Below are 26,180 nucleotides of genomic sequence, written 5' to 3'. Positions count from 1 at the left end.
TCGCCTCTTGCTTTACTCCGTACGGCCTTCAGCTCAGCTGCCGGCCCTGCACGTCTCTTCGAGAGCAGGAGCGGAACGAAACGAGCGGGAGCCGCGCTCCGTGTCTGTGCCGGGCGCTTCTCTGCCATCTGCTGGGCTGCCTCGGCAACGGCGCTGAGAGCGGATCTACTCGGCCCCGAAGTGCTGAACCTTAATGGGAGCCAACGCGTTTGGGCACTGCGCCGCGGCTCCCGCGGAACGAAGAGAGTCGCACGCGTGATTCGGCTGGGCAAGGAGCCGAGCAGCGGGAGGTGTGTGTGCTGCCTGGAAGGGGGCAGGGGGGGCAGAACTGCCCTGCCTACCCGCAGCCATCCCTAACAGCCGTTCTAGGGCTGTTCTCCACTTTATTGCAATAAACAGAAGGCAAAATTTGTTCAAAAACTTTTATTTACTATAAAGACGAGAACACCAAAATAGGTACAAATTATACTATATAAAATCGGTTCAATGGGGTAAAAACTTTTAATTAAAATATCTTGATATATTTAAAATAACAAAGGATACAATGAAGCCAAATTTCTTAACCCAGAGATTTCTGTAAAATTTGCTCGCACAGTAAGGTGCTAATAGAAGTTAGCCCTTAAGCCCTGGAAATCTTAGGAATCAGACACGTAGCAAATATAATTTCATTGTGAAAGTGAACTTTGGTAGAAGAAACTCTATAGGACACCTGAGGTAGTAGAAACTGGAATAAACAGCAGTAGACGTTATTTACAACTTAAGTACCAAATAACATTAAGAACACAAAAAATAATTACACAATACAATTTTCAGTCCAGCTTTGATCCAAAGAAAATAAGAATATTACATCACATCTGCATTTTAAAAACACCACAATTACCAGCAAGCCGAGGGAAACGCAAACAAACTCAAACAAAAACGCATTTGGACAGGCTAGAGGCAGTTTGAGTTTGAAATGTGGTAGGCATGGTGATCTACAAAGTAATACTGATTAGCTGAGGTTCATCAGTTTACACAGTTTACAGATCTGCCAGAAACAGTATTCATCTGACAACTGGTCTTCCAGTACATGGATTGGCAAGAGTGCATCCTTTAAAGCTTGCACGTAAGAAAGACTTGGAAACAATCTTATTAGAATGAGAAATTCTAAAGTGGTCAAAAAAAAACCAGAACAACCAAAATAAAGTCAAGTACAAAACAGTTAGAGCTACCAAACTTCACATTTCGGTATTATCTTTTTAACTCTTCAAATCCGCCAATCTTCCAAAACTAAGGAATGTAACATCTCCTAAAGGAACACATTCACAACGAATGACGCCGCTTTCTTTCTTTCTTTTTGTATTCTTTAGCACGAGGCCGTCATTCCTGTAAACTTAATCTTTTAAGATGTTTCGCCTCCAATTCGTGGTGTACATTTGTAAATGTACTGTAGCTTATGTAGTTTATCCTGAGTCTTTGAAAAATAACCAATTCCGTTTCAGCCCAACAGCTTAACTGGCTTCTGAAGAGTTAAAACACGAACAGTATTTCTTAAAGGATTAAACACAATCAATATTCGATTTAAAAAGATCCCCATCATTAAAAAAAAAAGCAAAAGAAAAGCTGCCATTTTCCTTCAGAGTCACATGCATCAGAACCTACAAACCTGCCTTAAAAATAATTTTAAAAATCTGTTTTAAAAACACACCTGCTAAAAACACAAGTTTTGCACTACAGGTGAAGCTTTACTTCACATTTTACTTTAATCTTGCTTTTCAAGTCCAAGACCATTTCTTGATAAAATAAATACCTTTCTTAGGGTAATATTTTATTTTATTTTCTTCCCCCCCCCAACATTTTCAAATAAAATTATCACTAACAGCTACAGTAAATAGATGATGTATGGCAGAAGGAAAACAGCAGGTAAAACTTGTCACCATTGAAGAACGTGACCTCAATGTTGTTACAGAACGAACGAGATTTACTCATAGCTGGCGCCTGCTCCCACTGAAGTGTGGAACCAACACCTCCCGTAAACCTCAATGGGAGCCGAGTCTGGCGCCTCTGACAAAACTTCTGCACGATCCACCATATGAAAAGAAGGCTCAACGACTTTTCACATGATTCAGAATCTAAATTGTTTCACGCAGAACAATCTTTATTATTTTTAATAAGCTATAACGTCAGAGCCTGAAACACTGACTTGAGGATGGCATTTTATTTCAGATCTCCAGCAAGGCTGGTTTTAAAACTTGTGTCAGCAAGATGTTCCGTGACAGTTTGCATCTTTTTCTAAAGACTATTATAAAATATCCCCATTACCTGAAAGTTAAAAATACAACAAAAACACAAAAAACTTTTAATTTCAAAAGAAATTACACAGCCAGCAGTAAATGCACAGTGAACCACAAGTGCCTGCTCTTACTTTAAGGAAGGCTTTCTTTTTCTTTTAAGTATCCATCAACATTTGGATTTTTTACACAGAGATTTGTATAGTCGAAGAGACAGATACAGAACTTCCTAATTGCAGAATCCTCTGCTTACATCTACATGATGTGAAATGGAACAGCGATTGTTATGTTAAAATAGATCCTGAGCCCCTCAGCTGCTAATATTGCTGAAAAAGTGCTCCAAATAAAACAAACATCACTTAAGTTGCTAAATAACCATGCAGGTTTAAAGAAAAATGCTTTTGCGTTGACACAGAGCCATGTGTTTGGAAAGGCACAGTTTACAAATCTCTGCGCAAGTTGTGAAATGTTGCATACTGAGTTTAGGTAAAGATCTCCATTTGTCAATCACATATTTAGGTAGGGTCCTCCACTGGCCTTAAGTCTGTGATGTATCTGTCATCAAGGCCAGCAGAACAATACAAGCTGCTGTGCTTAACTGCACTGCAAGACAGTTATTTTATATTCAGTAGCATCTTCTTCAGTGTATCAGCCTTACACATAAGTAGCTACCATGTAGTACGGAAGACTGGGTGTTTCAGCAGCTCCCTCGATGGGGGTCTGTCCTGAGGTTGAAGTTCTAAACACCGAAGAGTCACATCCCTCAAACCAGGAGACAGATGTGAAGGGATCGATGGAGCAGTAGTTGCACTAGCGATCTGAGCAGAGAGAAAACTTCTTTAGAAGTCAGTGACTCTTAAAAGCCCCACCTCTACCCCCCAAACAGTAAACAAGATGATCATTTTCAGCTGTCATGCTACACACTTTAATCCACTAAGCATAGTTCCCACTGCAGTTTATAGGATTACACTAACTTCTGCCTCTCTGTAAAATGCGTCCCAGGTTCCTTTTATGACTCTTTCCCCAACAACACGAGCTGCTCACAGACTGTCTTTCTCCTTGTACTCTCCTCTCATTTTATTTCTTCCAGCAACACTCTGCAGCAGCCAATTGCACGGCAGGACAAAAGAAGAAGCTCTCAGGCCACAGCTGTGGGTATTCCTTAGTTTACTCTTTGCCATAGGTGTTAGATGGCATAGCAGAAACCAGCGTGGAGATAGATTGTCCTTCAGGGTGGTAGCAAAAATGCAGTAAGGACAAAGCAAGAGAACATAACTAGCTTAACATATTATGTAATATTGCTCAGTTAAATCTTTCTCAGATGGAAGTAAGTTGTTCCCCATCATATTGAGTTTTACCTTCTCTAGATCAGACTGAGAAGGATGATGGAGAGTCACCATCAGATTCACAGCCATCAACTCATTAAGATAATTGTCTCTCTTATTTGAATACTACCATACTAGTTCTGCTTCATGGAAGCGCTTCTCATTCCAGTGAGTACGCCAATCACTTTCTTTACCTGTATCAGTATTTTCTTTACTCATGCCTGGAGCTGAACTAGAATTTTAACTAAAGAACATATACAGATGTATGTATATGTCTATACTTATGTCTATTTGACTAGGGGCAGCCCGGTCTGGTGGCTGGTGACCCTGCACATAGCAGGGGAGTTGAAACTGGATGATCACTGTGATACTTTTCAACCCGGGCCATTCTAAGATTCTATATATCTAATTGTTTTTACTAAAAAATATGGATGGCCTAGAAAAGGGAGGGACAATATTCATTCATAGATTAGCATAACAGTAGGTAACTTTCAGCAAAATCTGGTCATGGAGAATCACATTTTACTGAAGGATGTTTCCCACTATGAAATACAAATATAAACAGAAAAGTTCTTTAGTAGAAACACTTAATTTGCTTCCATATTTTATAGGATCGTAAGAAACTGTTCAAACCCTTGACTCTTGGAAGAAGATTGGATCAACTCTATTCCTATATATGTATATATTTTTGCCTGTTGCATTAGGTGTATCAGAATAAAGCTTTTAGTACATATTATTGCAGGTGGCTCGGAAAGAAAAGTCATTAGTCAAAATGAGTAGTATGATGATATTAGTATTGCTTTTATACAGACAGCTCCAATATAGAAAAGGGACACTGCAAGAAGTAAAATTCACTCTGCTGCAGATGATAATTGTTCGGTGTCCAATGCAGCAACAAAGAACCTTACCTTAAAGATCAGAGCAAGATGATTGGAGTGTTTCTCTGCATTCCAGGGAGGTTTAGCACAAGCCATTTCTATAACAACACAGCCAACGCTCCACACATCACAGCTCCTACCGTACTGCTGACCTCTCAGAACCTGAACAGACAAATCAAAGCTCAGTTTATCTACTGCAAAATCTCTTAAGTTTAAGAAAATTAAATAAATAAGTAAAATGAACCAAATGCATTCTGAGGAATTTTTTATCTTAACAGCGTGATCACTAAATGCCATTAAACTTACACAGAGAGACAGAAAATATAGTGCCTGATTGAAGGACAAATCAAACAATCTTGCAGTCTTTTGACCAAATGGTATTTGTGCTTTCTTAACCAATAATCATGAAATATATTTCAACAAACCACTTACAGCAATTCTGACAAGAAGGATAAATCACTATTGCTATGTTGGAATCACTCCTACTCTTTAGAACTAGTATATTTCAAGCTCACTAGAAGCATTTAGAGCAGTTTCCATTTACTTGGCTGTATGAATTAGCTAACAGAGTTCAAACAGCTTTTTGAAGTACTTTGCAAAACTGGTTTCTTACCTCCGGGGCCATAAATGCAATAGTTCCCAACAACTGTCCCTGAAACTCCCCAGCACCAGTTCCTTTTGATGCCAACCTGGCTGCAGCTCCAAAATCAGCAATTCTTAATCTATGACCTGTGCTGTCAATTAGCAAATTGGCACCTGTCAACAGCATAATAAAAACACTGCTAGTTGGCTTTTTATTAAGAGGCAAAAGAATAAGCAAACAATTTTCCAGTTTCAGAACAATAGACAGGTAGATGTTCCTCACCCTCAGAACCAAGGAAATCTTACAGCTAAGGGTAAATGTAATAATGTCACTTTTGTTGTTGTTGTGCACAAATACTGCTGAACACAACTTGAGGCCACGTGAGATTTAGGAAAGCAATCAAACTTTCAAAGTAGGGCAAACACAGAATTCTGGAACAATGTCCGAGTAACAAAAGAAAAAGTCAACTTCAAACTCTGTAGGTTTTCACTGTCTGCAGCTATCTGATGAAATTCAAACTTATTTCATCCTTAGTAGATTGGAGATGTCTTAAAGAGAACTAGACAGCAAATGAAAGTTTTCCTGTTTCAAGGAAGAATAATAAATGGCAAGAGCGTTTACCATTGTTATGTTGCTACTTATCTGGATCTGTCTCCTGTTTGTAGACAGCTACAGCAACATTAAAGGCAGAATTTTAATAGAACTAAGATTTCCCAATAAAGTCCAAGTTGTGTTCAAACAGCATAACTACGTTGATGTTCGATTAGGACGACAGAAGAAAACCCAGAATGTTTTTATACACTGAAATCTGACTTTTTTTGGCTTGTTCACAGACTGTAATGTAAACATCTACATTAATTTAACTTACTGATCTCTAAATCTATGTGGCATCTTTATATTTTATTTGAACAAATCCAGAAAACTATAAAAAATAATTGGCACAAGTAGCCAGCATCCCAAGGAAAGCTATGAACGTTCCGATTAATTTCTGTACAGGTTCCTAAATATGATCAGACAAAGCCAAAAGAGATACAACTCTTGAGATGGCATCCAAGAGAAACAACAGGTCTCAAGCCAAGAGATGCTGCTTTCAAAATACTACGCTTTAAATGACAGGCTAAGTAAATCTTACCTTTGACATCTCTATGAATTATCTGATTCTCATGGAGGTAAGAAAGGCCACGTAACAGTTGTTCTGTGTAATTAATAATAACTGATTCTTTGAAGGCTCCATATTTACTCAACAAATGAGCAACTGATCCCCCTAGAAGATAAGAATTTATCAACACTTACATTTCATGATAGAAGAAAGCAGTACTGCCTCCTAAAATTGGAGTTCTCTAGGTATAAGAAACAGCTTGACTACTTAATTACTTTCTGCCTGGAACTGTACATACTATTATTATGATAGAAGTTTTTTACACTTCCTAAGAAAATAATTTTATTCTTAAAAAAGGAACTAATACTTAAATGTCAATATTTTAATGTATCAGGTACTGGTATTCAGATCATCAAGGATTTGGATTTTCCACCATGCCCTTTGAGGTAATGTAAAATAACTTGGTGTTGAAGGATATAAAGACAGTTACTGACAACTTATGACCGTAAGTAATATTATTTCAGAAAAAAGAAATAAATTACCATCAGCAACACAGAAAATGACACATACCCAGTACTGCTACGTGGTTTATGTTAATGAAAGCGAGTTAAGACACAATGCTTTATTTAATGGGAAAAAAGCATATATAAAACACCATGTGTATTCTTGATAACCAGACTGCAATAATGTAATTCAATCCATAAAATAAAGCTCCTTCTCAATAAATATTATATATATATATATATTTAAAACTTCTTCCCTGATATATACAGTAGTGAGAAGAAAACACTGCTAAATTACCACTTCATATATTTAATATTCAAATGTTTTTTCCTGAAGCATCCTACTTGCTGCACAGCATTTGAAAATTTAAGTTCTCAATTGTTTTTGTATTTTCCTCACACAATTTTAAAGAAAATGTCTGGGAAACAATCAAATGACCGGTATTGCAAACTTTCTAGCCATGTCAATTTAATTAGTCATTAAATTACAGATACATAAAAAATGCAACAGTTGGAAACACAGAAAGCTGAAGCACACGTCTATTGAAGTTTAAATCTTCCTTTAGATGCAGAAACTGAAGAAGATGTAATAATATTTCTTGTGTGGGCTCTCAACTGCAGATTAGTTACGGAAAATTCCCAATTAAAAAAATAAAGATTCCTAGTAAGAATACTGCCTAAGCTGTATTAGAAAACAGCTTGAGTTTGTGTAGGTAAATCTCTCCTTTTTAACCAGCACAAATCTTTAAATCAGTAACAAAAACACAAACTTGCAAACTCATGCAATCCATGGAATATTTTGCAGGATGAAACTACAAAGCTCCAAGCCAATACATGCTTCCATTATTTTTTCACATGCAGCTTTTTACCTGCCATCCATTCAATAAAGAGGTTATAGTTGCTCTTCTCACACGTAGCACCCAACATACGAATAATATTAGGATGGTTTAGATGACTCATCATCCGTATTTCCTCCCTCAGAGCTTCCACTACCTCTTCTTGCTCAGATGATGTATTCCTGACATACGTCACCTGTTTTGAAATAGGACATTAAGATTTACCTTACACAACTGCCAGCTCTGTATTTGTGCCCCCTCCTCTTACCCACTGGTAAAGCAACGGGAACAGATGTCTTTTCATCTCTGCTCACTACCCAAAAGCTGCAAGTGCTCTTTTAAAGAATCCCAAGTCCCTTCAGCTGAGAATAAATCTCCATGTGAGACAGTCATAGAGAAGTAAGAGCAACCTTCTGGAAAGCACCAACAGAATCCCTGCAGTGGAGAAATCTCCCTCTTCACTTCCCTCTGCTTAAACTAGGCTGCATATTGCAAAATGTGTATTATAAAGTACAGTATTTCTTAAAATGAAAAAAAAATTAAAAATGAAAATATTATGTTACACCATGCACGGAGTTTGTATTATGTGTTAGGTGACAAGTGATTGCAGAAGAAACAGAGCAGTTTGTGAAGGAAGAAGGCTTTAAAATATATTCACGTCCTACAGAAACACTGAAGAAGCAGAATACATTCAAGAATATGAAATATTTACCTGTTTTACAGCCATTAATGTCCCTGTTCCTACATCTTGAGCTTGGTAACAGGAAGAGAAAGCTCCAAGACCAATTTGCTGACCTTTAAGCCATTCTGCATCTTCCCTGTAATGATGCTTTGCTTTGGTATGTCCAGGCAAGGTTTCTGGTGTCTGCAAATTACATTCCAGATTATTTACTTGTTTATTAGCATGCATCTGCAATGCTTATGTTCTTGAAGGCTATTAAATACTCATGTTTATAAGACTCTCCCTTACAGTTATGTATATTTCAGTATTACACATATTCTGGATGAACAAGTCCTTCCACAACCCACACGTTTCTACTGTATGCTAAAACAGTAGAAACAGTAGTTCACTGAAAGTTAAAGGCAAGATATAAAAACATGAGTAGAATCAAGACTTTTCTGTTCCTTATCTCATTCCTAAAAACCTGACACAACCAAAATTACACTTTCCATTTAATTTACTCCCACTTCACCTGTTGTTTTTTCATGAAGGCAATCACAAAAAAAAATCAACTATTTCATTCATTCCAGCAACACTACCAGTTCTGCTGCCTTTCCTAGGCATACAGCCTCACAGCATCTTACTCCCTTCATGTCAAAATACTCCACCATTTTGTGAGCTTTCATATAATTCATATAATCTGTTCTTTTTTCTTGTGCTTTCGTACACTTGCAAACAATGAACTTTTCTTCAGATTTCTTAAGTATCTTGCAGCTTCCCTCCCAATATGTACTGAAAGGAAGATCTATTCCTACTCTGCTTATTCTTTCAGAAACTAATTTGATATTGTGTGATGGCCTTTAAAATAAATCAACACCAAAACCCAATACAGTTTTATTCCTAAAAACTTGGCTCTCATTTTCTGCTTCCCCTCCTTTACACTTTCTTCTTTGCTGTTTTAAAGAGAAGTATATATCTCCTTTCCAAATACCTTCTCTGAACTAGTTAATAACCACAGAAGGACTCTGTGGCACCCTCAACTTGTTGACTGTTTATATCCCGACTTATAAGAGAGGATATTGAGTTAATTTGTGCTTGTATAACTTTGAAAATACATCAGCACATTAAGGAACCTCAATTTGGTAGTTTATTCTGAATTCCCACGTGCATACTTACATCTTGCTGAATAATTATGATATCTTCACCATTTTCGACCTGTAGTTGGGGAATTATTGGCAAGGCATCTTGAGATGCTGACATTGCCATAGCAATAGCTAAAGCTTCCTCTTCTTCAGCTTCCATCTTCTCCTTGCATTTTTGATTATGATTTACATCATCTTTGTAAGTATCATCATTTTCTGCCCTCTCAGGAGAAAGAACTGCAACTTCAGACTTGAACGTAACTGTGCCATCACTTGTTGGCATGGAGGCCTCAAGTAGGTCCTCAATACTGGAGTTGAGCTCTGCATTAACATCCAACCGACATTTCTCATCTACTGGTGTGAACACCGTCTCTTCACTTGGTATAACTGCACTACTGTTACTACCATTGCCATCACACTGTGAAGTATCATTCAGGTCAAGTGTCATGCTATTCTTTGAAGTTTCTCCCTGCTTGCTCATATCATTTGGAGTGGGTCGTGATGGCTTTGGCCTGTGTATGTGACTAGATGGCAATGGCCTGGCTTGGGTAAAAACTGGAGAAAGCTTATCTGGTTCTTTATTTTCAGAGCAGCTTCTCTGAAACTGGAGGGAAAGCTTCCGCTGTGTTTGAGGAGAAGGTGAGGGGATTTTGCAGGGAATGAATCCCTGAGGTCTGAGTTTAGAGACATCTGTTACAGTGCCAGCTGGTACAGATGGGTTTGAAGGAGAGGGAAGTGTTGGGAACAGTGACTGGGAATGACTGGATGAGGGAGAAGAGTTCAAACACTGACTGTAGGGTTTTCCTTTTGTTTGAACAGCTGGCTTTGGTTGCTCAGTGGTTACTGATGAAACAGGAAGTCCCACAGCAAGGCCAGCCAGTGTCTCACAAATGTCCTCTGGACCGGCACTCAATTTTTTGTCACTTAAGCCTTTCCCACTTTTCCCTGATAACTGGACAGTATTGTTAGGAGTATTATTTTCTGTAGCTTCTGGAGAATTATCTGGTACGGGTAGCTGCAGAAAGTCTTCATGTCGACATTCCCCAGACTGTATTTCTTCCATGCCTAGCTGGATGGCTTCTGCAACTTCCATTTCATCTGCTATTGCCATCAGACGTCGACGCATCCTTGTGTAATGAGTTGAGCTTGTCACACTCAACATTTCTAACAGCTTCACAAACACGTGAGGCACTCTTGCCACCATTCTTGCTGAACTCAAAAATACTCTCCGTGATAGTTTACCGACCATTGAGTGGGAATTGTCAATTGACAGCAAGGCGAAATTTAGAAGGGAGAGAAGTTTCTTATACCTGTAATTAAAAATAAATATATTAAAAAAAAATCTGCTTTATGAAGTGATATACTCTGGTTAGCCTGTACTAAGAAAGTCAATTCAAGGTCTGCAGTAGCAAAAAGAGTTACCACTTGCATTGCTGCTTCAGAATTGTTTGACAGGTCAGAAACTGGAAATGGCAACCAGTTAGTTACTCTGAAGTAGGTGTACTTTTGCATGTAAATATTTGCTTACAGGAATTCATCACCCCCCATATATATATATATATATATATATATATTTTAAGAGATCACCAATGACACAATCAACTACAAAGAGTATTAATGAAACAGTGTAAGCAAGTACCTGCCTACTATGGTATCAGCCTGTAAAACATCTCCACAGACAATGTGAGGATAAAATTCACCAGGAAATTCCAACAGAAGTCTGTCTATAAGACAAAGTCTCCCCAGTAGCGCTTGCCAGTTGCTAGATTCAATTTCAGTTGCAAGAATACAATTTAAGACATAGTCAACACCACCAATACCAATGGACCCTAAAAAAAAAAGTTGATAAAAATAAGGATTAGATACATTCATAGTTTAAATTCCACAAGGATCAGAAAAGTTTTACATGGAATTATATCTGTGCCCAAAATAACCCCAGCCCAAAGAAAAACACTTTGTCATGCTGGTTTGTAATAAATTCTGTACTTAGTTTAAAAAACGTCAGTATAATTGCTTGTAATGATAATCCATTTATATATGAAGAACTATTATTACCAGATTTAAGTATTTCTCTCCCGACTGCCAACTCTCCTGCTTGGCCTTTACACATCTCCAATAGCGTTGAGACTGAAAGTTGACTTGTTCGACTACAAGAAATTCAAACCAAAAGTAACTCCTTTAGCTGATGGTTTTAAGAAAAAAACCTTTTTAACATTTCAGTAACCATTACCTGAGAATTTTATTTAGGTATCAATTTCACTTTATTCCAATTCATTTGTACCAAGGTTGCTCTGAAAATAATGCCTCCTTTTCATTAGTTGGCCCATAATATCAGAGGCAAATGTTGGTGGGACAGCAGTAGAGGTTTAACCTTCCACCAATATCCTGTTACATTTTGTTGCTGAGTGACAGATGGCAATAAAGGGGCAGTCTGACAGAATGGTGTCTGACATGGAAGTACGTATGAAGCAAGGTGTGTCACTGAATTCTTCCATGTGGGAAAAAAATGTATCCAGTGACATTCACTGATGCTTACTGAACACTGATGGAGATCAGTGGATGTGAGCATAGTGAGGTGACATGCGTCAGCAGTGGAGACAACAGGTCAGCTCTGCTGGTGCAGATTTTTACAAAGACACCCTGCAGGCATTTGTTCATCACTGGCAAAAATGCATAGTTAATGCTGGTAACTATGGTGAAAAACACTGTTTTGCTGCTGAGAATTTGCTCTATGAAATAGAGCTATTATGCTCTTTGTATCTGTTCTAGTTTCCATGGAAATAAACAGGAGGCATTAGTTTTGGAGTAACCTATACACAGCACTGTATCTGTAAGCTATGACCACTTGTGATATTTTTGCAAGGACATCCCCAGAAACTTCATATGTATCACTAACAAATAGGAAGCAGCAACCCTGTTTCTGAGTACCTTCCCATTTCCCAAGTTCTCACAAACTCCAGGCATCAATCTCCTACAGAAGAAATTGCTCAGCTGCTCATTAGGACCTTCTCCTCTTGTAAGCAAGGACTAAATTCAGAAATCCAGCAACAAAAGGAACAGTTTAATTTCTCTTCTTAAATTTTACATGCTTTATTGTTAGACTATTGCTGGAAGTGGGAGGTACCATCTCTAGCTGGTTTTAGCAGAAGTGCTGCTTATGATAAGTTAAACTGAAAGAGACAGTGGTCACAGTGATTATGTTCTGCAACTAGTTCACTCTACAGCTGAAAAAATAGATGGATAGCCTGGCAGTTCAGATAGGGTAGTTCAGGAGAGGAAGGCAAAGCCCGACTGATGACTTCACCCAACATATCTTCCTTAGTTTTAAAGGAAAAAGGTCTTTATGAAAACAAAACATCATTTAAGATATCTAAATGCTGGACAAATATAATCGTATGTGCTCAAAATCTATAACCTTCAAGACCAAAGTTGGCTGTAGCAACCAAACAAACTAAACCATATATCACGGTACACGTACACTTATCATCCACATATTTTACTTGAACAAATCTTATAAACACTCTTATCATTTCACACAAAATAGCAACAAATGAAGATTCAAGACATTTCAGTAACAACTCAAAATAAATTTGAAGTTATTGGGACTATACCTGTTGGCATCTGCACATTTAACTAATATTGTCTCTACAACTGGCTTCAGAAGTCGCTGTAGTTTAGTCCTTTCTGCCAAACTATGACAAGGAGTATAGACCAGCATGGCTCTTAAGGTTTTCTAAGAGAAATGAGAAAAATCAGTAAAGATGAAACTAGATTAGCTATATAAATTTTTTAATTAACATGAATGACTTCACATAAATGGCATTAAAAATATTATAGAAATGTTAAAAGGATAAAGAGCTAAACAAGAATCCACCACTGAAATTAGTAATTTATTGTTTGAGAGTGGAAAGGACACAGTCATACAATTACTGCTAATAATAACCATTTCCCTGTATTTGACCAGTGGATACATGCCAATTCACTCTTGCTGAGGATTATCCTTTCTGCTTTCAGATGATAGTTAATAGTCAAATCATGAGTAATGCTTAACAACAATAATTAGGATTCCTGACTTCATACATCTCCTTCTCCTAACCTTTAAAAAATGAAGTAGCTAGAATATAATGAGTAAACAACTACTTACTAAAGCAGCAACATACACTTTGTAGACAGGGTCAGCACAGACCATGGATAGCACACTGCAGCAAGATTCCACCACAACATCTCCTGAGACAGTGGCCTGAGATGACCCACTTGCTATTCCCAGAGCTCCAGCACTTGTGTTGTTTCCATTGCTATTTCCAGAATTTCCAGTGCTTTCACCATTAGCCAGTAATAGAGCACCACTAACATCATGGGAAAGACGTCTAAGTGCCATCTCTCGTATATTCCAGTTTCGAGAAAACAAGCAGCCAACTAACTCCATTCCAAAGACCTGCCAAATAGAAAGTAGCCTTACGTGAGTCAAGTTGAATAACATCGCAACTGGTGAAAAATCACCCTAAGACATCTGTCAGCTAGAAGTTATATGCCAGAGGTTATACTATCTTAAAAATAAATAAATAAAAATCTATTATTTAAATTAACTGTCATAAATAACGAGTCTACAGCTCTCCAAAAATCCTGCTAGCCCAATTGGGGTGGATGATGGTATTGGCTAGTTTAACGCACTATAATTCAGTACTGAGTAATGCAGTCTGGGTTTAGACAGTGATTTAAACAAACCTGAAAACCATGTCCAGCTATTTTTAATAAAAGATACAACAGAAATATAGGCAACAAGTTATCCCACTCTTCTTTTCGGCTCAAGATCCCTACTCAGTTGAATCCAACTTCAGCTTAAAGGCTATTTAGGCTGTTTGTCTCTTGCAACCCAACTTAGGTAACAGTAAGTGCCAACTCTGTATTTATATGATACTTGCACAATAAACTGCACAAACCATTGTGTAGACGAACCTGGTTTGATGAGAGCTATGGTGATTGGTGGGTGGCTGGACAGAATCATCTTGTAGTTGGTGATTCTACAATTCTATGATAAGACTAAAATTAAGAAGATGAATTTTGTTACAAGAACCTCCAATAGGAGGTGCAGAATGAAGTCTGCATGATGAGGCACTAGAACTGTCTGGCCAGAGAAGCTGTGGATGCCTTCATTCCTGAAGGCATTAAAGGCTAGGTTGGATGGGGCCCCTAGGCAGCCTGATATGGTGGGTGGCGCTCACAGTAGGGGTGTTGGAATGATACTGTCTTTAAGGCCTCTTACAACCCAAACTATTCCATCATTTTTATGATAAGACACAAAGGTGGCCAAATAATGTCTTGCTAGACTACTTCAAGAAGCTTAAAATATACAAGTGACCTCTTTGGAGTCATTTTTTATTTTTTTTTAAATTTGGGCAAATAATTTAATTATGATATAGCTCAGTTTGATGGTTAACTTAGGACTAATAAAATACCTGTACAGACAGGATACTCAAGATTAGGTGCTTCCAAATCCTAACACAATACATTTTATTCCAAAATTTTTCAGAAGAAAGCTCCTTCAGTGATTAATACCAGTAGTAGGAATGAATAGTTAGGAAGCACTCCTTTGCTGGCCATTAAGCACAATGACCATAGTTTCTTCTGAAGAAAATGCAAGTAGTTTTGCATTTATGCTGTACAAATATTATATTCACTAAGAGCAAATTTAGCAAAATGGTTCAAAATCAGGTTTTACATTTGAAGCTTCTTTTGCATTGTAAAAATTACCTGAATCCATGGCTCAGCTAAATCTTTATAGGCAGAAGGAATCTGCTGGACCCCATAATGAGTAAGGTTAAAATTGCTATCCTGGGTTCTCCTCTGTGATCCAGCTGTTGATTGCTGTTGAGTTTGCTGTTGAACCACATGGAGAACAGAAGAATCCACAGGGCTTGGCAATTCATGACTACAGATAAACAGCAAAGAACAAACATTAACACATCAAACATTGACCAGGGTAAATACCACATTAAAGAATGTATCTGTAGATACAGAAACAGTTACATTCGCACTGAATGCCTACCTGTAGAAATCATGAGATCTCCATTTAGATCTACACAGAGGACATATAAGTGGCTCCCTGTTTCTTCTACACTCTTCTGCCCCTGGATAAAAGCAACAGAAAAATGTTTTCCAGTTTTCTAGAGTACAGAATCAGAAGATGGCATTAATATATCTAAGTTTTACTGAAAGAAGTTCAGTTTCTAACTAAAATTTCTAGACTGAACCATGTCAAACATTTTGGCTAATATGTGCATTTAAATACTGCTGCACACAGAAGTGCTTCACTTTGGCACTGTAATTAATATTGAAAGATATGAAATGAAATATGGGTTTTTTTATGCCTCTAATAGAAATAATATCTCTTATGTGTACAAAAATACAGGGATCTGAACTTCATTTGTTGAAAGTATTTATATACTTTATTTAATATAGCTTATACAAGTACTCCTAATTTGCTACATAATCCAAGGTTAGAGTGGTCGCTTTCATGTACTCTCCTGGCAGTTCACAGAGGAGTAAGTCAGCTCCTAACCTTATCCTAATTGGCCAAGGTTTTTTTTTTTTTTGTTTTTTGTTGTCTTTTTTGTTTGTTTGTTTTGTTTTGTTAAAAAAAAATAAAAAATAAATTAAAAAAAGGTTCTTTCTTTTAGCCCTGCAGTTAACTTCCTTCTCAAAGCACTGAGCTACAAGCTTGATTTGTGGATAACTGATAAAAGTACATCTATCACTGGTATCTGAACAGCAACAAAGCCTCACAAAATGCAACAGTCATCATCATCATCATCATCTAAGAGCAGGTTTCTGGTTTTGTGGCTATTTTTTCTCCACTTTTAAATAAAAAACCTACAAAACTCACACTAGATTGTAACACTATTGCATATTTAGGGTCAGCAGAATTTAATGAGACAAAGATGACAACATACATATCGACATGCAGTGGTGGTGTAATTTGTTCCTACAGCCATCTTCACATACAGTCAGGCTCTCTTCATCCAGCATGCCCAACAAACAAATGGGGCACATCTGCTCTTCTTCATCTTTCATACTATTGAAAAAAGTATATATGTATTTGTGATTTTAAAATGGCATATCACAATTCAGGACAGGTTTTAGTGGTCGGAATGGTTAATTTACAGCTACTTCTAAATGACAATATAGTATTCAGAATAATTTTCCTAATCCTTGGTATCAATAAATAAGCAACCAAAATTTTGAAAGCACAGAATAAAGACAACAGTTTGTTGAAATGAAAAGTCACAAAATGTATGCCATCTTTTCAAACTAGGTCAAATATTAATTTAGGAGACAGAAAGGTTCAGCGCTTCCATTTTTATCTCTTCTTAGGCTTCTTTAAACAAACTAAGTTTGCTTTTTTAATTACTGTTATTCAGTTTTGAAGAATTAAGAAAGTTCTTAATGTTGAAAGCCATGTACATTTTTTTTCCCATCATAACTCCCATCATACTGCTGAGATGTGAGATAGTACTTACAGATTTCTGTATTGGGCTAAAGACTACCTGATGAACATATGTAAAAAATAATAAAGCCATCTGAGTCTTCTGACACTGACAGAAACCAGTGCAGTAGGTTTGCATAAATACTAACATACCAACACATCTCATGTAGATGAATTAAAAAAAAAACCTCATATTTTGCATGTTAATTCAATTTTATTTACCCTACTTTTAAGTTAATGGAACCTGAGGAACTTGTTAAAAAAGTAAGATCTCTCAAAAGCAAGAAAAGAACGAGCAAGACCACTCAAACAATATAGGCTGAAAAAGAAAATCACTTCATTTCAGCATAGTATAAAATAGAAAAATTTAGTAAGTCCCTTCACTATAATTTAATCATTCATTTTTCACGATTAGTTTTTTATTAGTGTATTTGAACATGTGAGCATACATATTTTATTATGTGTTTACATGCACACAGCATGTTTACTCAGAAGATTTTCAGTGTATTCTCATGTGCACATGTATATCTCCAAAGTAATATCTATTTATTAGGAAAAGCGAATAAAATGAAATTGTAGTTCTTCATTTGTCAACATCTGCAAACTGCTGTATGTGAACAAATAGAAGTGTGTGAAGTAAATACACAAATCACATAAACACATTTCCCAATTTAGCTTCCCGAACCAATAAAGAGTAAAAATAACTCTTTTCTCAACAACTTTCAAACAGAAGAGTATAAAGAAAATTTTCCCATTTGGTATTGCAGTGACAAACACAAGCTTAAGTTTGCAAATATAAAGATTTAACATGGCCTGAAATGAAAGCAGCTTTGAACAAAAGGAATGTAAGTGATTCTACACCTCCAAAATTAGAAAAAGAAACCTACAGAGTTAAAGCTCTTAATTCCTTTAGAAAAATACTAACCTGTTTTCTGAACTAGATGTAGAAGTACTAGATGATAATGTATGAGAATTTGACATGCGTGAGACAAACTTCTGGATGGTGTTACGAGATGGAGCTTTGATCCTCGAGCTACGCCTACTGTGATATTTCTGGAACAAACTCTCAACCTAACATCAGAAAAAGACAGCAACAGTCGTATTTATGCTATGAAAAGCTTGTACTTGAAAGCAACATTATGGAAGCTTAACTACAGCTAGAAGAGATCTACTGACTTTTACAATAATGCATTAGCAGCAGAAGGAAATTCTTAAGTCTTATTATTATACAGTTCACAAGAAACATAGTTTACAGCAAAAGCTCATTTATATGTTAAGAGTAATTAAAAGCTTTAAGGATACATGCATCCGTGAAGATCCCTGCTCTGTTTACCTTTCAGCTAATCAGAGACAGATAAAAGGAAGTTTGACTAGAAAATCTGAGATATGAATAATTCACTGAACTACAGTTCTCTAGTAACATTTTTAATTACACATTTAGTTTGTAGATTTTTTTTCTACTCACACTTAAGACTAAATTAAAAACAAAACCACAATCTTGTTGCTTAGAAATACAACAGTTTTCAGTATTCTTAGGATAGCACTCCGAAGACTTCTAAGTGGAGCAATATTCTATATCTGTCATTAGATCTTTACGACATTGATTACCTCAAAGTTTTTCAGTGTCTTTCTCCACAGCATTGGGTCTGAGGGCTCAAGCTGGAACACTCGCAGCATAACAAAGAGCAGATGAATACAGAATGTTCCACGGCCACAGCTACATGTCTGCAACAAAAAGCACGTGCTAGGAGTTCACTGACTTTACAGTTAGATGGGTCATTTTTCCACACTGAAGTGAATCATGGGAGTGCATATTATATTACGAGGGCCTGTTAAGCTGATTTTTTTTTGTTTTAAAAACAGGTAATCTAATGCAAAGTAGTATTTCATATAGGGACATAAACATCGTACGTGGCCTTACAGAATTCCCAAAACATCATTCAGGACAATTATAGCATCAATTCTTTTTTTTGTTTTGTTTTGTTTTTTCCCAAATGAACTAGAAGTTGTTACTATTCTCCTTACAAAAAGGAACTTATGCATATAGTCATAACATAGACCTCTAACATTACAGAAAACTTACATCAGATTCTTCTGTTTACCCCAAAACCTTGATGTCTCCAATGCAGAATCACAATGGAACTATAAAAGTCTCTAAAAAGAACCTCTCTACGGATACTAGCAATACTGTCACTCCACTAGGGGAACTGCTTGTCATTCGTATGTACTCCACAAATAATGGAAAGAGTGCTTTTCATTTTGAGAACTCAAAAATTAAGTGGCCACATTTTAGCAAAAAATGTTTAATGAGACATTTAATAAGCCACCTGCCCTACATATTTCTTATTCTTATAAGAGTGAACACTTTTTAACTAGTCTTTTTTTTTATGAGGACTCTGAAAAAAATAGTGCATGACACAGATCTGACAAAAATGCAAGCCGATCATTACGTTATACAAGCAGAGATTACAACTTTCAAACATAATTTTACAGAATGATTAGCATGGACTGGTGACCAATCCAACTTTATTTTGTACAGTTTTTCAATATAAACTATAAATCAGTAAAAGCTACAGACAGCACAGATCTTCTTTACCTGAGGTCCAATAAACACTCTGTATTTGTTATCGGGGCTATCTCCTCCAATTAAGAAAGAGTTGGGTCCTATCTGCTGCAGCAGGTACAGCCTGGCTCGCATAACTTTGTTGACACGACGACTTGTTTCCTCGGGGCTGTATGGAGAGAAGCCATCTGGAGATGGGGCTCTTCGAGGCGGCGTTATTCGTCCACTCTGAAACTACACAAGTAGTTCCATCGTATTCATGAAAACAGAAAGTTTAGCCATGTATTTTTTCAGAATGATGAGTCCCTCTAGACCAGAAAAAAGACCAGACTACAGGAATTTAAAGAGTAATCTTCTTTTGAATCAGAACTAGAGTGCAGAAAAACTAAAGTTTTGTAACCAAAATTTTGTGTGGCATTATGTCACAGTGAGAATCTCAAGATGCTTCAACATATATTTCTTTACTGATAGCCTTACCTTGTTACTACTGAATTGGCAGGTATAGTTCAACTATAAAATCTTGAGTTTGTGACTCAATACAAGTTATTAAATAAGTTTATAATGCTAACATATTTAATAGGCGATGAACTTGTATGAGTACAGTGTACAGAACAAATATTCAATCAGTAAGGAGTTGCCTTTAAGAAGTGTCAAAGAAAACGAATACAACTCCCTGACCTTTACACCATTAGTGCAACTATTGGCTCAAAAGGTTATTTTTGAAAATAGAAAATAAAAATCAGTGGTGAAAATTTTTAAATTTAGAAGTTTCTTCATTTAAATTCTTCACGTTTCTAACATTATTAAATGCTTTCATGATTCTATCCAATTTCTAAATTTCTGCTTTGATATAGATCCAACCTGACTTATAAGTTACAATGCAGAAGGTCACAACTGATTTAATGTCCATTACTTAAGATGTCTCCAAGTTTTTCTCATATGAAAGGTTAACAACAAAAAGATGATCAACTTAGTATTCATCAAGAGGAAAGAAGCTGTTGTGCAGTGCTGTGATTTTCTCTAGGCTTGGTGGAATAGCAGCACACATTTTAGCAATTTTGGAAACCTTGCTTAGAGCAATGGGACAGTGAAAAATATTATTCCTTCTCTAACTGCATGAGTCAGCAAATTCAGCTGTGGACAAGTATGCTAGTATTATCTGCTAAATATTATACCTCAAAATATTATATTCTCAAGCCTCTCTAATGAAGTGAGTTGTTAGTTCTTAAAATATTCCATTCCATATTTTCTTTACTGTAACAATACAGATTTTATTTTCTAAAAATGCATATACATAAAACTTCCTCAACTTCTTTGTAAACATCAGTCCTCAAACAGAGGATCACAAGTAGCATAACGGTAACCCTTTTCTACAGAACTCCTACTCTAATCAATAATTTTACCCTCAAAGGAACACTGCTGTCTGGAAAGCAGACGTAATACTGCAAAAAAAAAACCAAACTCATGGCCCCTCCTTGCTTAAATTAAGCTAAGAGAACATGCGCATCTGTATGTCCTGATTTATTTCCTATGGAAAAGAAGTCCTGAGAGGATGACAGAATTAGAAAGAAGAAACACACCTAAGAGCAGATAATAAAATTCCATGCATAAGAGAAATGCAACATGATATACACTCTGCGTATCTCTCTCAACTGATGCTGTGTCATAACCCCCACTACATCAGCATCTTGTCCTAATCACTGAGGCTGACATATTGCCTTTCTTTTTGCATAAGACTGCAGAACATACTCAAGTCATTACACCACAGCTTACAACTTACAGGTACTGGAGATACCCTTTTTCTTCTAACACCCGGTGATTCAGATTTAACAGTCCGAGAGGATGATGAAGAAGAACTGCTAGGAGAAGGACTACGCCTTCCTTTCTGCGTAGGTGAAGAAGCAGTGCTTTGTCCTTCAGACTGAGGTTCTAGAGACAGCTTGTTCATTTCAGATCCATCTCCCTTCACAGGGATAGGTTTCACCACCTTGCAGAAATTAAACCATAGCGTTAGAAACATTTACTTAAATTAGAATAATACAAATCCACTACAACTTATTTTGCTAGCATTATACAATTAGTTAGTGGCCTCTTGCTGCCTGAGAGAGTAAAGGCCTACATTTATACCCCTGATCAGAGTTCTGCCAATTCACTTTAAAACGTCATCATATTGAATGTGTACTGCTTGCAAATCAGAACTTCTTAGAAACCTCTGCTGTTGCTATTTTTAAATATATTTGATTTGGATTATGGAAGTAAGCAACAGATAGGAGAAGTATTAAAAAAGCAAACTTTTTTTTTTCCTACAGATTACTATTATGCTTTTTCTTTCCTGAAAGGTCAGAATGTAAGTTCAGGGGTATATGGACAAATTACTATTATCCACATCTACAGTTTGAAAAAACAACTAAATATTAAAGTGGTAGAAACAGAATCTGGAGCTAGAAAATTCAAGTTAAAAAAATTATTTTCTATTAGAGATTTTGAGGCTGTTTTTTTTTTTTTTTTTTTTTTTTTTTTGTTTGTTTGTTTGTTTTTTGTACCTTAAGAATTTTCAGCACTCTTATTAAAGAAAGTTACCAATACATTAAACTTGGGTAATGCATAAGATGATCTTTAATTTAGCATTCCCATCAACTCACAGTGGGTGTCCGAATAATGAGACTACACTCCTATGCACCTAATTACTATAAGTTAGCCAGCATTAGTTAAGTTCTAGAATTGCCGCTGTGTTTAGTAAGTGAGATCTGCCTGCAATTTCTTAAAAATAAAATTCCATGAAAGAGGACCTGAGTGAACAGCATGGAACTGTGCAACAGGAGGGGCAGGTAGAGGTTAGGGACAGGTTGTGCACCAGAGGTTGGATCCAGGAACAGACTACACAGGGCAGTGGTCATGGCCCCAAGCAACAGGGGTTCAAGGAGCATTCAGAAAGTGCTCTCAGACATGGGGTTGGATTTTAGGTGACCCTGTGTGGAGTCTGCATGATCCCTGTGGGTCCCTTCCAAGTAAGGGATATTCTGTGATTCTATCATTCTAAAATTACTTCTGAGCTATTAACAAAAACAGCAGTACTGTAAGAAGTTAACAAAGATGCTCTGGCAAACAAAGTTTAGCTGTGTTGAGACTTATGAAAAGGAGTTGCTCAGGTTTGTTTGCTTTTTTGGTTTGTTTCCAGTAGATTTGCAGGGTGGTTTTTGTTTTCATCTAACAAAAAATCCATATGTACAACACCTGAAAAAAATCAATTTAACATTTTCAAGCTATAGGAATAAAAGGAATTAACTCTTTAAAAAAGGAATGGAGTGCAACACACTATTATGTAGTTCAGCATGGATGTTTTCATGTAAGGAGAAAAAGCTGCAACAGCTGCTGACATTAGAGGGCAGTACTGCCACAGTAGTTTTACACTGCAGAAGTGGCAGCACAGAGCTATATGTTGCTTTACAAACACGTACATTTCAGAAAGTCAGTCACAGCTTCCTGTCAAACGGCTAAAAAAATGAACAGGAAGATCACTATTAAGAGCCACAAATTCTTACTAGACGTTTCTAAAAGAAAAACTTAAGGAATTTTATTTGTAATAGTTACAATGTCCCTCCTTCAATGTCACTTACCACAGGGCCTCTCCTGCTCCTTCTTTCCAGCCATTCATGCTTCCAAGCTGGCATACAAGTTGCCTTGAGTTTTTCCCTGATCATGCGCTCTTCTGGGCGGTCATCCATCTTCTGCAACCCCCTGAGGGTTTCTTTACTCTCCATGTCACGACTACAGCAAAGAAAAGAATTACAGTCATACAGTTATTTTTAGTCAAGGTATAACACCACAATGTTCTTAATACTGTGCCATCCTATTCTCCATCTCTTTTCAACACACCTACTAAAACATTATTCCCTACTCTGCAGATTATTCTGCAACTGTTTCAGAAGTGTTGTGATAGTTCTTGCACGCATTGACAATCCAAAACTTGCCACTTCTGTATTTAAAATGGCTTACAAAACAGATATAAATGAAAACTGACAAACTTACACCCGCACTGGGTGCTCTAGCATGCGATTTATAGTGCCTCTTCCCATACATAAACACCTTCTCAAAAAAAGAGTTTGTGAAGTTATACATAGACCACGTTTTAGCCAGGCACAGAAGTCATGAAAGTAAGGCCACTGCCCCGGAGCGTTGCCTTCACTGACTAATGACTCAAAAGTTCTGCCAGCCAGCTGCAATTAAAACCAAATGCACAGCAAGTTCATATCTGTAAAATGAAAGCGTAATTAATCTGGATTGTACTTTTATGACCTATAGCAATGTAGTTACTTGTGACTGCAAAAACACAGAAGCAAAAAAAAAAACAAAACAAAACAAAACCAAAAACCAAAAACCTATCTCAGCCACTGCAAAACAAACATGAGCAGTCTAGAAGATTTCCTGATTCTGTTGAGCTATCTGCTAAATCACCCAGAAAACCACACTCCTAAGCAGCAGCACATGATCCCTACCCACCTTCTTGATATTAGCACGTCTTTATGTAAGCTTTATTACACCAATTCTCAAGACCAATATGTATTTCAAAAAATAAAGTCACAACCTGAAGAGGAAGATACTGATAGATAATTTAGCTGCAGTGAGAAGCAGCTGCATATTTACGACTGCTTCTTTCACACCTGCAGTTTTCAACATCTAAAATAATTAGCTGTGCAGCTAAAACTGTATTGTATGATGCCTGACCTACAGCACAATCTCTACAACACTCCTTGGAATCAAAAGATACTAAAATTACAATGTCTGTGTTCATGAGCAGTATATTATGAGGTTCATTTATTACAAATTCAGACTTAAAAGGAGAATGTTTTATTGGTCAGAAAGAGAACCCTCTTGTTTTTTCTTCTCTTATTGTAGAGACAAAGGAAACAAAGTATTCTGAGACAGGAAATCACTCTTCCTGTTCAGTGCTGAAATGTAATAAGCAGATGGATACTGTAAACAAAATACATTTTCTTTCAAGCAACATCTAAATCTACCATTAATAACCAATTTTAGACACAGAACTGTGTCTAATGATTAAAGACTTAGAAGTGTTTATAAACGGGAAAACAATCCACCAAAGAATCCACTCCCCAGCCCCAAGACAAGTGGCAAGCCTTATGCTCAAAACAAAAATCATTTGTATGTCACTTGCTTTAGTTTCTGTACTGAAATTATACTATTGTTTTCAAGAAAGAGACATAAGAAGACATGAGTCTTCATTAAAAAGAAAGACATCACATCAGAAGGAAGAGTCCAAATGTGCCTAAAAGCTTAGAACAGGGGAAAAAACAACTGTTGTTTAATCTTACATAGGGCTGGTTTCACATTTTTATCTTCATCTGAAAAGAAAAAAAACAACAATAAAAAAACACAAAAACAAAACAAAAAAACAGGTCCAAAGACAAAAAAAAAACAAAAACAAAAAAACAGCAAAGCTAAAAAAAGTCAATGTATACACACACATATATTTATATGTGCAATTCCTACAAACATATAGTGACGAATTTAAGACATACAGTCTGTTTTTTTTCTATTAGCTGGAAACCATTTCACTTGCATGAATACACTGTATGCAAGAGAGAAAACACTACTGCAGCAGTGAAAGAATGGCACAGTATTTCATTTGTCTATATAAACACGATTAACTTCCCAACTGATACAAAAAAAGTCTTTTAGAGGCCCTTGGACTCGAATTCATGAACAATGTAACACAACAGTGAAGGCCTCACAATCCGTACTTGTTCTCCAAAAGCAGAAGCAGCTATCTTCCTCTCATGTGACGGTTAAACCAATCTGCTCTTGCCTGCACAAAGCCCTCTTGTGCTTTTCTTCCATGCAGGTGGGAAAGACCAACAGAGACTGAGAGCTTTTGCTTAGCAAACTGAGATTATCTTTTGGCAGTTTACAAAGTGTTCCGGAAAGTATTCATATTTTAACTCAAGCTCAGCTAAAATTATAATTTAAGTATTCTTACATTTTTGCATCTGTGCATTCATGGGAAAAAAACAAAAAAACAAAAAAACAAAAAAACAACAACTTATTTTATAAAGTCCCTTTGCACACTGCAGCACATCCTCATTTTGCAGCTTCAACTTGCAGGTTTTTTCTTTTTTCTTTCTTTTTTCCTGTTGTTGCTTTAATTATTTTTAAGCCTAACACAAAACCTCACCTATCTCAGTCCAGCTGAACCTTACCCACTGGACAGTTAACCAGGTTGTAAGTCCCCAAATCAATGCATGCTAGCACGAGATATGAATGGTAAAAAAACAAAAACACACAGTATATACAACACACAGAGAACTTCAAGGCACAGGGCACCCTGATCTCCATATGAAAAAAAGCCCATTCTTGAGACAAGGTAACAATGAAAGTGACTGCCAGGTGGTATTTGATTAGAATAGATACAACAAACAAGAGAGCAGGTCAAAAAGTAAATCTCTGCTTGCTCTGTGGAGCCTGACATTTCTTGACAGTGAGATTAATACACTGTATGGGAGCAGACTAATGCAACATTGTGCAGCACAGGAGGCAAAACATTGTCCTTTGCTGCTGTCTTGATTTTGAAGCCTTGCAAACACTAACTGAACAGTTAGATTATTAACAAATGGATCTCCATGGATCAGTGACTCAACATTTTAACACAAAGTACGCAATACATGCTATTCAGCAAACTGTTGTTAAACATACAAGTTTTACTTCTGAATGGATCAGTGAATTTAACACTGTTTGCAAGTATGTTTCTTGCCAAGGGCATATATGAGAATACAAAAACAAACAAACAACACCCCAAACTGTTGCTCTGGTATATTTTCC

General features: G+C 36.7%; 1 protein-coding gene across 1 annotated transcript in view; it reads right to left on the bottom strand.

The window, feature by feature from the left end:
- Positions 1 to 414: 414 nt before the first annotated feature.
- MAP3K1 (mitogen-activated protein kinase kinase kinase 1) overlaps positions 415 to 26,180 on the bottom strand; it is a 55,801-nt gene continuing 30,035 nt past the window's right edge. Inside the window, 19 exon segments of the mRNA XM_072359258.1 lie at positions 415 to 3,088; positions 4,504 to 4,635; positions 5,087 to 5,229; positions 6,189 to 6,320; positions 7,528 to 7,690; positions 8,207 to 8,359; positions 9,332 to 10,607; positions 10,937 to 11,126; positions 11,353 to 11,444; positions 12,909 to 13,030; positions 13,442 to 13,732; positions 15,049 to 15,226; positions 15,344 to 15,425; positions 16,248 to 16,369; positions 17,706 to 17,851; positions 18,389 to 18,505; positions 19,377 to 19,577; positions 21,124 to 21,330; positions 22,961 to 23,111. Of these exon segments, the coding sequence (XP_072215359.1) occupies positions 2,939 to 3,088; positions 4,504 to 4,635; positions 5,087 to 5,229; positions 6,189 to 6,320; positions 7,528 to 7,690; positions 8,207 to 8,359; positions 9,332 to 10,607; positions 10,937 to 11,126; positions 11,353 to 11,444; positions 12,909 to 13,030; positions 13,442 to 13,732; positions 15,049 to 15,226; positions 15,344 to 15,425; positions 16,248 to 16,369; positions 17,706 to 17,851; positions 18,389 to 18,505; positions 19,377 to 19,577; positions 21,124 to 21,330; positions 22,961 to 23,111 (4,048 nt within the window). The 3' untranslated portion in view covers positions 415 to 2,938.

This window comes from Excalfactoria chinensis, chromosome Z, assembly GCF_039878825.1.
Source record: "Excalfactoria chinensis isolate bCotChi1 chromosome Z, bCotChi1.hap2, whole genome shotgun sequence".
Lineage (NCBI taxonomy): Eukaryota > Metazoa > Chordata > Aves > Galliformes > Phasianidae > Excalfactoria > Excalfactoria chinensis.
Note: the sequence above shows the minus strand (reverse complement) of the source record. Positions and strands in the feature narration are given on the sequence as shown.